Consider the following 12,405-nt stretch of genomic DNA (forward strand, 5'->3'; position numbering starts at 1 on the left):
TTAACAGAACTGAGCTTATAACAGCACAAAGTCCAAAAGTATTCTTTGCTTATTTTTCAAACGTTTTTAAAATACCATTATAGTCTGGATTGTTTATTAAAGCCCGGGTGACAATTTGCATAGTAAAAAGCTTTACTCTTGGTGGTACTTAAGATATGGGTGACATTTGTCATTCTTTTTTAAATAGTATTTTTATTTTTTTTGCTATGATCAGCAGTTTTTGTCTTTGGATTTAATTTCATTTGCCTCCTATGTATGAGTCTCCTGATAAGCTTTAATGATGCTCTCGTAAGCAGGAGGGGGGGTCTGTGTTGCTTGGAAATCCCCGCTGTCCCCCCAAAAAGAGTGGGGTCTGGGTGGAGTGGCAGCTGAGTGAGCTGAGTTAGTAGTGGTTGTCAGGGTGGGCGTGCGGGGCAACGACACCTGACTTCCCTCTTCCGCCTCCCTGGCAATTTGGCTACAGTGGAGAAGAGGATGGAAGGTTGACGCCCTGAAGCTAGACTTGTACCCCAGCGGGTCGAGGGAATCCGGGTTTGAGGTCTGGCGGTAGAAGGTGTAAGCGGCGCTGACCAAGCTGTTGTTGCTTCGCCGGTCGTGGCTGCTGCTGTTGCGGTTGAAGCCTGGGTAGTTTCTAGGGCACGTACGGGACTGGCGAAGGGGGCAGCTCGTGATTCTGGCAGATCCTGCTCTTCGTCGGGAAAACCATGTGAGGATCACATAGACCAGAGCGCCCAAGACCAGGCCCACAGCCACGGAAACACAGAACGCTATGATCAGAGGGACTGCGAAAGAAGACATTGAGATTAGGGGTGTTCAAAGTGGGCACCGTGAGTCTTCCCCAGGGCCCATCTAGATCCTTTTATATGGACTAACTCATCAAGTTTTGGTCCATTCTCTCACTGTAGGAACTCAAAATTGACCCACTTTGTTCCTAACATATAGCTGAATAAAGTTAAAAAATGATCTTGCTGCTGCACTTCTCTTAAAAGTCCACTGGAATCCTCTCTGTCCAACAATCACATTATTTTTCCATAGTATAATTAATTTATAAATGCTTTAATCTTTAGGAGCACTTTAGGGGAGAAAAGAGGGACTTTAAAAGCACAAATTTGGGTCTGAAAAGTCAAAGTGATTCAAAACGTTGCAGGCTAGCGAACATCATCCTCCTGGCGTTATGACATATCCATTTCGGCAACCAGCATAGTTTGCGGAGGACTTTGTTTTTTTGTCTATTTAAATGGAGTACGGGTAATACAGTTACAAATTTTGAGGGAAAAAAATGCCTACTAATGTAAAACATTAATGTCCACTGCAGAAGACACTGGTTGTCAGGAGGATAGCAACAAACTGTTTGCATTTAAGTTCTCCAGTGAAAATAAATACAAGTTGTTTTTGTTGCTTCTGCGTATAAAATACTAGCCAAAAGAATGCAGTGGTTACAGTGCATCCGGAAGTATTCACAGCCCTTCACTTTTTCCACATTTTGTAATGTTACAGCCTAATTCCAGAATGAAATAAATAAATGTTGTCTTCAAAATTCTGCAGACAATATCCTTTAATGACAATGTGGAAAAATTGTTTTCAGAAAAATTCTAATCTATTAAAAATAAACAAAATTGCAAACATAAGTATTCACAGCCTTTGCCTAATGCTTTGTTGATGCACCTTTGGCCGCAATTACAGCCTCAATTATTTTGAATACGATGCCACAAGCTTGGCACACCGATCTTTGGGCAGTTTCGCCCATTCCTCTTTGCCCATTTCTCTTTTCAGCACCACCCAAGCTTCATCAGTTAGGATGTGAAGCGTTGGTTTTCATCCAGGATGTCTTTGTGTATTGCTGAATTCATAATTCCCTCGATCCTAACTCGTCTCCCAGTTCCTGCTGCTGAAAAACATCTCCACAGCATGATGCTGCCACCACCATGCTTAACTGCAGGGATGGTATTGGCCTGGTGATGAGCGGTGCCTGGTTTCCTCCAAACATGATGCCTGGTATTCATGCCAAATAGTTCAATTTTTGTCTCATCAGACCAGATAATTTTGTTTCTAATGGTCTGAGAGCCTTTTAGGTGCATGTTGGCTAACCTTTTACTCAGAAATGGCTTCCATCTGGCCACTATACCATACAGGCTGATTGGTGGTTTGCTGCAGAGATGGTTGTTCTTCTGTAAAGTTCTCCTCTCTCCACAGAGGAATGCTGTAGCTCTGACAGAGTGACCATCAGGTTCTTGGACACCTCCTTGACTAGACTAAGATGAATGCAGCATTGTACAGAGACATCCTGGTTGAAAACCAACACTTTCCATCCAACCTGATGGAGCTTGAGAGGTGTTGCAAAGCGGAATGGGCGAAACTGCCCAAAGATAGGTGTGCCGAGCTTGTGGCATCAAATTCAAAAAGACTTGAGGCTACAATTGCTGCCAACCGTGTATCAACAAAGTATTGAGCAGAGGCTGTAAATACTAATGTACATATGATTTGTATTCTTTTATTTTTAATAAATTTGCTAAATTAAAAAAAAAAAACCTTTCACATTGTCATTATGGGGTATTGTCTTTAGAAATTTAAGGACAAAAATTAATTAATTTAATTTTGGAATAAGGCTGTAACTTAACAAATTATGGAAAAAGTAAAGCGCTGCGGATACCTTGCTGATGCACTGTAAATCCTAATGGATGCCTGCCATTAAAAACAAAAGACCTCAATGCATTGTCATATTAAAATGAAACTTTCAGCTTTTGTAGGTTTTGAGGACACAAAAAATGGAATTGAGAAGATGTGAGGAAAAAAATGTAAGTCATTTCTTGTCTTTTGAAAAGAGCATTGTTTTACATTTGTAATTCCTATGACAGCCCATGATAAAGAAACAAAAAGTTTAGAAAAACTCACCAGCATCAAATGACTGAAGTATTTCCATAAAGAAATGTGTGTTGTTTACAGCCATGACTTTTCCTGCAGTGTCATCAGAGAACTTCTTTCCCCCCCCGACTTTTACCCTCGTTTTTTATATCTAATGGATTTCCCTGTCTTTCTGCAGACTTTCTTTCCTGTTCTCTCCCTTTCTTCTCAGACTCTCCTCCCCTCACTCTCTCTCTCTCTCCCTGTGTGTCCCTCCTCGAGAACTGTCCCAGAGGTGCTGGTGGACTGTTTGCTAAACTCTGTTGGCTTGTCTTGTTTATGGAAGCGGAAAAACTCAACTGTCACGTTTCCTGCTTTAAATGAGCTCTAGGAGGGGCTTATCTATGCAGGACAGAGATGATGGCGTTGGGGAGAAGTAGGGTTTACTTTACTCACTTCCTCTATCATCGTTTCCTCTGGGTTGATACAACGTTAACAGTGTAAAAGTAAACGAGTCAACATTAGATATTAACTAAAATACCAAAACTATGGCGCTGTAGTTAGTAATGGAGTGCCTGAGTTTTGGACATTAGCAGTTTTTTTTGTTCTCTAGCCAAAAATCTCACATTTTCCACAACGTCTGCCAGGTCAGTGGTCGTCTGGCCCTTTCTCTGTGCAGCCAGTAAAAACATTTATTTTGATAAGACTGACATGGAGCTCTGGAATACTGTGGCCATGAAATGCATTTTATATCAATTCATCAACACTACCTGCATAGTCAGCATTGTGAGTAATCCTCTCCATCTGAAATCTATCAACACAAACAGAGGGGAACGCACATGTAACCACCTTGGTATGAACATAGCCCAGTTTTCATTTAAAGCCGCAGAACCAAGCGTTTGTTTCTCTACTAATGTGTACTATCTCACAGCGATGACGATGAGAGATGTAAACGCTGAAATTTAGGAAGAAAAATAGTTTCAGTTCCTTCGGTTTCCATCTTTACCAGTAGATGGAGTAATGGTCCATTATATTTTGTGTGGTAATGGTTTACTGTGCATCAACCCTTTAAACAAGTGGTTTGCAACCTTTTTTCAGTAAAGTGAGAACCCTGTGGAATATTTCTTTCAGCGCAGTATCCAGTATCCAGAGAAAATAAGCATTTTTGGATAAGCGGTAGAAAATGGATGGATGGGTTGGAAAAAAAGACATAAAACACACTCCTGAGTTGTAATTATTTGTACGCGTTATATTATTTTTACTTTCTTGATTCCTTGTAGGCAGCGGGGACGCTTTTTGTCAGCGTCCTGGTGGCCGTGATCAGGTGACCTCTGAGTGCAGACGGCTCCTGTGATGGTGTTTCCTCACCTGGCCCTTCTGTACTCAGTCATGCATTCAGTTTAAAGATTAAAGTACCAATGATTGTCACACACACACTAGATGTGGTGAAATTTGTCCTCTGCATTTGACCCATCCCCTTGGGGAGCAGTGGGCAGCAGCGGCGCCGCGCCCGGGAATCATTTTGGTGATTTAACCCCCAACTCCAACCCTTGATGCTGAGTGCCAAGCAGGGAGATAATGGGTCCCATTTTTATAGTCTTTGGTATGACTCGGCTGGGATTTGAACTCCAACCTACCGATCTCAGGGCGGACACTCTAACCACTAGGCCACTGAGTTGTGAGTCAAACCCCAGCCGAGTCATACCAAAGACTATAAAAATGGGACCTATTACCTCCCTGCTTGGCACTCAGCATCAAGGGTTGGAATTGGGGGTTAAATCACCAAAAATGATTCCCGGGCGTGACCACCGCTGCTGCCCACTGCTCCCCTCACCTCCCAGGGGTGATCAAGGGTGATGGGTCAAATGCAGAGAATAATTTTGCCACACCTAGTGTGTGTGACAATCATTGGTACTTTAACTTAAATATGTGTGTATGTGCATGTTTGTGCGTGTCTGTGTATGTGACAGATGATGGCAGGAGGTAAGTCATCGAGGCATTGTTTTTGAGACTGTAGGGCGCTTTGTGTTGCATTTGTTTTATGTATGAAAACAACAATCAATGAATGGATTGATTGTTAATTTCTTTTATCTGGGATTTGTCTGTGAATGGTCTGAGCATTCCTGCAGCTAGTTGAGAGGAGAGCTCAAGTCAATTTCATCACTCAACTTTCTAATAAGCTTTTCGCAAAACGCTGACTATGCGGCAGGGAGATTAAGATGGCAGCAGCCCGCTTTGCGCTCAACTCTGAGCAATGTTTGACGTCAGTATAACACATTCCTTAATTTGTTGACCCCCGCCTTGTGCTTTACCTCTGCTGCAGTGAAGTGTCTCTTCTCTCCTTGGCTGCATCTGTTTGGTCCTGAGGGGCTGTCAATGGTAGCGGTCACCCTGAGCCTCGCTGCATTGGAGTGCATAGGAATGGATGGTCTCGCCTCACTGCAGAGGTACCACCTCAATATACATTTCAATATCACAAATACAGAACATGTTTCCTTTTGCATTTGAATATGAAATGCTCACATATTGAATGAAAGCCATCATACAATTGACACTGTTTATAGATATTTAATTTTTTTACGCAAACAATTAAAATGTCGTAATCTTTATTTAGATGTAAAACTTGATGGGGACGGCGTGGCGAAGTTGGTAGAGTGGCCGTGCCAGCAATCGGAGGGTTGCTGGTTACTGGGGTTCAATCCCCACCTTCTACCATCCCAGTCACGTCCGTTGTGTCCTTGGGCAAGACACTTCACCCTTGCTCCTGATGGCTGCTGGTTAGCGCCTTGCATGGCAGCTCCCGCCATCAGTGTGTGAATGTGGAAATACTGTCAAAGCGCTTTGAGTACCTTGAAGGTAGAAAAGCGCTATACAAGTATAACCCATTTATCATTTATTATTTATAATAATGTATGTAAATTAATAATTAAATGATAACCACATATTTATGCATAAATAATTTAAATAATGATTAATAACTGCTGCGATGAGGTGGCGACTTGTCCAGGGTGTACCCCGCCTTCCGCCCGATTGTAGCTGAGATAGGCTCCAGCGCCCCCCGCGACCCCGAAGGGAATAAGCGGTAGAAAATGGATGGATGGATGGATTAATAACTGCTTTGAAATCCATCCATCCATTTTCTACCGCTTGTCCCTTTTGGGGTTTCGGGGGTGCTGAAGCCTTTCTCAACTGCATTCAATTGGTCTACAAAGTGTTTGTGTTAGTAATTTATTTGCAGGATGAACTCTTTTTGAAATGTTAATCTTGTGAAATTCTACAAAGGCGGTGTACTAACCCTTTAAATAAAAGGAACGGAACGCCTTTTTGGTAAGTTGAGTTAAAAGGGACACCACTCAAAGTAATGTATACGATTTCATATAACGCTTTTCTAGTCACCCAAAGTGCTTTACACTGACGAGAACCACATAATTTCTTCCAGGCAATCAGTGAAGTGAAGGTAATGAAACTCTTATGATTAAATATGATCAAATATTTATATTGTTTCAATGAGTGCATCACAATAGTAAAGGCAGGCAATGTTACCTGGCGCCCTATAGGTCCTGATGGAAGAGAAAAACTAACATCCTCTCTACTTAGACAGCAGGTGGCAGCCCATGCAAACCAAAAAGCTGTCATGCCTGCAGTCTTGAGTGCACATCTACATTTACATCACCATCAGGGGAGGAGGAGCCTCTCTGAGTGAGGTAGACTATTTCTCCAACAGGGACGAACTAGATACGGACAACTAAAAATAATTTATATTTTCTCGGTTAGAGTAATGCTGGGTTAAGACAATACAGGCGACCGACCGGAGGACGCGCAGCATGGCATCTCTGCACCACTACAGAGACTCTGCACATGACATTGCCAATGTGATGCAGAGGCTGCAAGGTAAGCGTTAATTGCTTACTCATCTCTACTTGCAGCGCCTTTAGAGGTGACCTGGGTGATTGGCATGACACAGCAGAAATGCCAAAATACCAAAAATGCACCACCCTTTTCAAAGTGTGGATTTATCACAAGTGCATGTTTTATTTTATTCATATCATGTTCCAGTATATATTAGTCAAGGACTATGAATATTTTTGGGTGATTCTCAGATATGCTTTCACTCACAAGGATTGTCTTTTCTTCAGTGTTGCATTGGCTTTTATTGAGTCTTTGCATTTTGTTTTTGATAGATATATTGCCTGATGTAAACTGGTTGAATCATGAATAATCAACAAAAATTACAACATTTGCTTATGCAAAAAATTGTTAGATAGCGTGGGCATAGCTTATGCACAGTCCTTCCTACTGATTTCCACACACATTACAGATATAATTTAGGTCTGGGCTCTGGCTCTGTCATTTAATTTTCTTATGGTGCAGCCAACTTTTGTTGATTTGAACGTATTAGTGGAAAAGAGTTCATATCTTAAATAAGACAACTAAGAAGACTTCGGTTTTGTACTAGATATACCAGGGGTGTCCAAACTTTTTTGAGCGAGGGCCAAATACAGAAAATATGAAGTATGCAGGGGCCACTTTGATACATGTTGTCATTAAAGATACTAAAACAATACAGTATAGGACAATCAATATATGTTAAACTATCTGTGGTATCCACATCTTAGTTTTGTGTTATACTGTATGTAACAAAGAAAATTAGTTTAATATCTAATCTAACCTCCATGAGATATTTCAGTACTTCATATTAATATTCTTTACTGTTATTATTACTATTTCGCCAAATAAAACCTTTGTGAGTGTTTTAGAGCTCTCGAAAACTTACAATATCTTCAAAGAAATGTGTACTCATGTTCATCATGGCAAGACGAATGAAGATTATCCATAATATACACTAAATCAAACAGGTCATCAGCCATTTTGGTTGTCAGGTCCAACTTTTGGGGGTATTTGGGCCGGATCTATTTTTTTGCTTAGGGTAGGTGTAATGTTCTAATCTAGGACGTGTTTATTTTGTCTACAGAATGTGTCCCGGGCCAATAAAAATTTAGCTGCGTGCCTCAAATGGCCTCCAGGCCGCATTTTGGACACCCCTGAATTATCCTATATTACATTTTGTAGAAAGTCCATAGAAAACCACAAAGCGCAGAAAAGGAACTGTGAGGGCTGTACAGTGTTTTTAATGTAAGACTGGCTCACATGAGCACTCTTTCTTTATAGACTTCATTTTTGCGTTCCAACATGGCAAAATCTGAATGAGAGCCGATGACGTCAGCAAAGCTAACAGTAAAGTCAGGTGATGCTGGCGGCTGATGTTTTCAATATGGCTTCTCTCAGTGGCTCTTGTGAGTTGTGTGTGTGTGTGTCACAGCTGACAAGTGCATCAGCAGCCATGACTGTTTGGAGGTGTGTGGGTGCAAGCTCTGCATCACACATTGATCTCTTCTAAGTTTAGATGTTTGCTTTTTCTCTCTTGTTCAAAGACCGGTGTGATACTTTTGATTAAGATGTTTAGACGTTGCATTTTTTGAGCAGGATATGTGTAGACTAACTAATTTTTCTTTTTTAAGCGGCACCTTGTTTATCAAGCATCCTCATCCACATGGGAGCCTCGTTTAGGTCGCCAAATGAAATAAATAGTAAATAATTCAGGCCCTCCTTGAGTGAGTGTGGCCTGTTCCTAAACATGTCTTACATAATTACCCAATTAGCCTTAGGAAACATGTATCCAAGTGTTGTAAATATTTAATTACCACTATTTCTCATGATTTGATTACTGTGTATTTGTGTTGTTATGTCCAATACCCATGCTGTTTAATCCAATGATATCCAACACAAGATCTGTACTTGGATCTGCTGAGATCGTACAGGTGTACTAATAATGCTCTTTGGTCAAGGTGCTCATGTAAGATCAATCAAACGTTTATCAAGACGTTAGGTCATCAGCCATTTTGACTGATGACCTAACTTGTTTATTACGTTAGACTTGTCGTTAAAAATCAAAGATGCTGCAGTAACATTAACATGTGCCCCTCAAATTTCGTAACATCAAGGCTAGCTTTTGGTGGTTAAATGCTCATTTGACAGATATAAATAGAACCAGTGTTGTTCCTGGTTAATGTGTTAATGTGTCCTCCTGGGGAAAGCATACATTCATATGTCTCATTTGTATGTCATTTAACACCCATTAAGACAGATAACATTTACATGCTGTACTCATATCCTGAAGTTCTGAAAATCTAGCCAATGTTGAACATTTCAACAAATAGCATCAAATGAGCTATGTACTCCCCCCAGGCTTTTTTTAGAAGCTGTCAGCGATCATGGTATGCAACATAAAACAATCACAACTTTCTGTCCCAGTTTTGAGATTTCTCCCTGTCCCCAGGCCACCCTTTATTTCTCCCTTCAACTGTCTCTTTTGGTGTACCTCTCTGCACTGAAACACAGCAATTAGTGACACCATATGGCGGAGATTGGCGAGGCCACTTTGAACACCTCCCAGCCTGAACTCCTCCATATGCTGAGGAATGTGCCTGTTTTGTTTTTTATTTGGTATTTTGTTCATGTGAAAAGAGATGCACTGTTTCTCCTATTTTCAATTTCTCCCCAGCGGGTGGCATAGGCGTTCGATTCCCGCCGGCCGGCTCTGAAAAAACGTCTGCCTGCCTGTCAGGCAGATTAAGTTGGTTTGGCTCCACTGTAGCTATCAGCAAAATAGGGTTCTGTGCTTTGGAGGCTTGTTGTGCAAAGCAGAGTGACTACGTTAAAAGAAATTATGCAGCGTTGTCTGATATTTTTTTTTTATAATCCGCTGCAAGTGCTGTTTGCTGTGCTGGCAGATGTGGAGTAGAGGGGAAAGGCAGGGGCCACGGACATGAGCATATCTATAAGCTATTTCTACGACAACATACCATGCAGGCACAAGACATTGACACAACATTGATTATTCATACTTGTCCTTTAAAACTGACTTAGAAACAACGTTGTAAAATTGTCGTATTTGTAAATTAAAGGCCTACTGAAATGATTTTTTTTTATTTAAACGGGGATAGCAGATCCATTCTATGTGTCATACTTGATAATTTCGCGATATTGCCATATTTTTGCTGAAAGGATTTAGTATAGAACAACGACGATAAAGTTCACAACTTTTGGTCGCTGATAAAAAAAAGCCTTCCCTATACCGAAAGTAGCGTGACGTCACAGGAGGTACGATTCCTCACAATTCCCCGTTGTTTACAATGGAGCGAGAGAGATTCGGACCGAGAAAGCGACGATTACCCCATTAATTTGAGCGAGGATGAAAGATTCGTGGATGAGGAACGTTAGAGTGAAGAACTAGAGAGGCAGTGCAGGGTGTATCTTTTTTCGTTCTGACCGTAACTTAGGTACAAGGTCTCATTGGATTCCACACACTCTCCTTTCTCTATTGTGGATCACGGATTTGTATTTTAAACCACCTCGGATACTATATCCTCTTGAAAATGAGAGTCGAGAACGCGAAATGGAAATTCACAGTGACTTTTATCTCCACGACAATACATCAGCGAAGCTCTCTAGCTACTGAGCTAATGTGATAGCATCTGGCTCAAATGCAGATAGAAACAAAATAAATACATCCCTGACTGGAAGGATAGACAGAAGATCAACAATACTATTAAACCATGGACATGTAACTACACAGTTAATAATTCTCAGCCTGGCAAAGCTTAACAATGCTGTTGCTAACGACGCTGAAGCTAACTTAGCAACTTAGCAACCGGACCTCACAGAGCTATGATAAAAACATTAGCGCTCCACCTACGCCAGCCAGCCCTAATCTGCTCATCAACACCCGTGCTCACCGATCGACGGCGCGACGAAGGATTTCACCCGATTACAGATGCGGTTGGCGGCTAGCATCGGCTAGGCGTCTGCTATCCAAGTAAGTACTCCTTGTTGTGTTGCTACAGCCAGCCGCTAATACACCGATCCCGCTTACAACTTTCTTCTTTGCAATCTCCATTGTTCATTAAACAAATTGCAAAAGATTCACCAACACAGATGTCCAGAATACTGTGGAATTGTTCGATGAAAACAGGGCAGTTTGTATGGTGACACATTGGGCACGAATACTTCCGTTGCCGTCGTGACGTCACGCGCATACGCATCATACATAGACGTTTCCAACCGGAAGTTTAGCGGGAAATTTCAAATTGCACTTTATAAGTTAACCCGGCCGTATTGGCATGTGTTGCAATGTTAAGATTTCATCATTGATGTATAAACTATCAGACTGCGTGGTCGGTAGTAGTGGGTTTCAGTAGGCCTTTAAGACAACGTTGATGTCCAACGTTGCATCCATGTTGTTGGTAGGGAGATTACCACATTTCAAAGGTCAAATCAACGTCACAACCTGACATTGAATAAACGTTGTCAAAAAGCATGTTGTTTCAACGTATTTGTGTTGTAGAATATTGGTTGTGAAATGACCAAAATTCAAAGTTCGAATCAACGTTAGAACCCAACATTGACTAAACGTCGTCAAAAAGCATGTTGTTTTAACATTATGTTTAAGTTCCTCAACGTCAGGACCAAATTTAACAACTTCTCAACGTTGTTTTAATGTCCTGTGCCTGCTGGGTACAGTCATGTCAAATTGACATTTGTGGCGCCCCCACGGTTTGTACTAAAAATGCATTGGAAGCAATGTTCCCTCTAATTTTTCATGTGTGTGAGCAAACGCACAAACTCCCTGAGCATTCAGTGGAGCACATGTGAGCGACATCAGACGTGCACCTGTCCCAAACCTGACTAAATAACAATTTAAATGTTTTATTAAAATCATTTTCTGATATAAGTGAGTTTGCCCCCTTACAATGACAATAACAAAAAAACATGTTTTTCATGACCTATGTGCTAGTATTGTGTCTGGCTGCGGGTCCTGCCTTTAAAAGAAATGTTACCCCTTTCAGAGATTACATTTAGTTCCTGTAACTTTCTGTCTGTAAAATACATCTTTTTATTAGCATTTATGAACTCTAGTGACAATATTTCATGAATAATATCCTTAGATTAACATTCTTAATAAATGGCAGTAAAATAAGCACACATTTGATTGTGGAGTCAGTATTACAACCTGGCATTTACACATTGTGTGGCGTTGGGGTTGTCTGACTTTTTTTGTGGCCATAAACGCAACACTGGCTAAGTGCCATGAGTGCCTGTGTTGGTGCAGGTGAGCGAGCGAGCGGCTATGTTGAAACGACGGATGACAACGTTGGTTTAAGCCTGGTTTGTATGGCAGAAAATTACCAGTTTTTATAGATACAAGTTTTTTTTACTCATGTTTTTGGTGTGGTTACAAACAGTTTTGCTCAATAAAGTGATTGATGGAATTCCTGTCCGTAAAGTGTCTCGACAGACGATAATTGAACTGTGTTGACAAAGATTGTTTTATTCATTGGGGCCACTCTTGTTGTCACCTGTCACTCACAGAGTTGCATTGCAAAATCATACAGAATAAATTGTAATTTGTTTATTTTGTTTAAAGTTCAGATGGGATTTTTGATTTCCTGCGCGGCATTAATTTGCAGTGCGCTGAGGACGCGTGAACGGTGCGCAATTGCGCAG

The 12,405-nt window shown here is 41.1% G+C and overlaps 1 protein-coding gene and 1 long non-coding RNA gene across 4 annotated transcripts in view; one reads left to right on the forward strand and one right to left on the reverse strand.

The window, feature by feature from the left end:
• Positions 1–12,405, reverse strand: part of myct1a (myc target 1a) — a 13,945-nt gene continuing 1,540 nt past the window's right edge. Inside the window, exons 1-3 of one of the 3 annotated variants that reach the window (XM_062044573.1) lie at positions 6,385–6,621; positions 5,154–5,280; positions 1–782 (exon numbers count right to left, since the gene is read on the reverse strand). In XM_062044573.1, coding sequence (XP_061900557.1) covers positions 250–782; positions 5,154–5,193 — 573 coding nt within the window. In that variant the 5' untranslated portion in view covers positions 5,194–5,280; positions 6,385–6,621 and the 3' untranslated portion in view covers positions 1–249. Of the gene's footprint in view, positions 783–2,892; positions 3,448–5,153; positions 5,281–6,384; positions 6,622–12,405 lie in introns of those variants that run through there. The other 2 variants (XM_062044572.1, XM_062044570.1) reach the window with 2 other exon arrangements.
• The window catches only part of LOC133648464 (uncharacterized), a 25,698-nt gene continuing 19,622 nt past the window's right edge, over positions 6,330–12,405 (forward strand). Inside the window, exons 1-2 of the long non-coding RNA XR_009825874.1 lie at positions 6,330–6,545; positions 6,616–6,732. This is a non-coding gene — a long non-coding RNA (uncharacterized LOC133648464). The remainder of the gene's footprint in view (positions 6,546–6,615; positions 6,733–12,405) is intronic.

Source organism: Entelurus aequoreus, linkage group LG04 (assembly GCF_033978785.1).
Source record: "Entelurus aequoreus isolate RoL-2023_Sb linkage group LG04, RoL_Eaeq_v1.1, whole genome shotgun sequence".
Lineage (NCBI taxonomy): Eukaryota > Metazoa > Chordata > Actinopteri > Syngnathiformes > Syngnathidae > Entelurus > Entelurus aequoreus.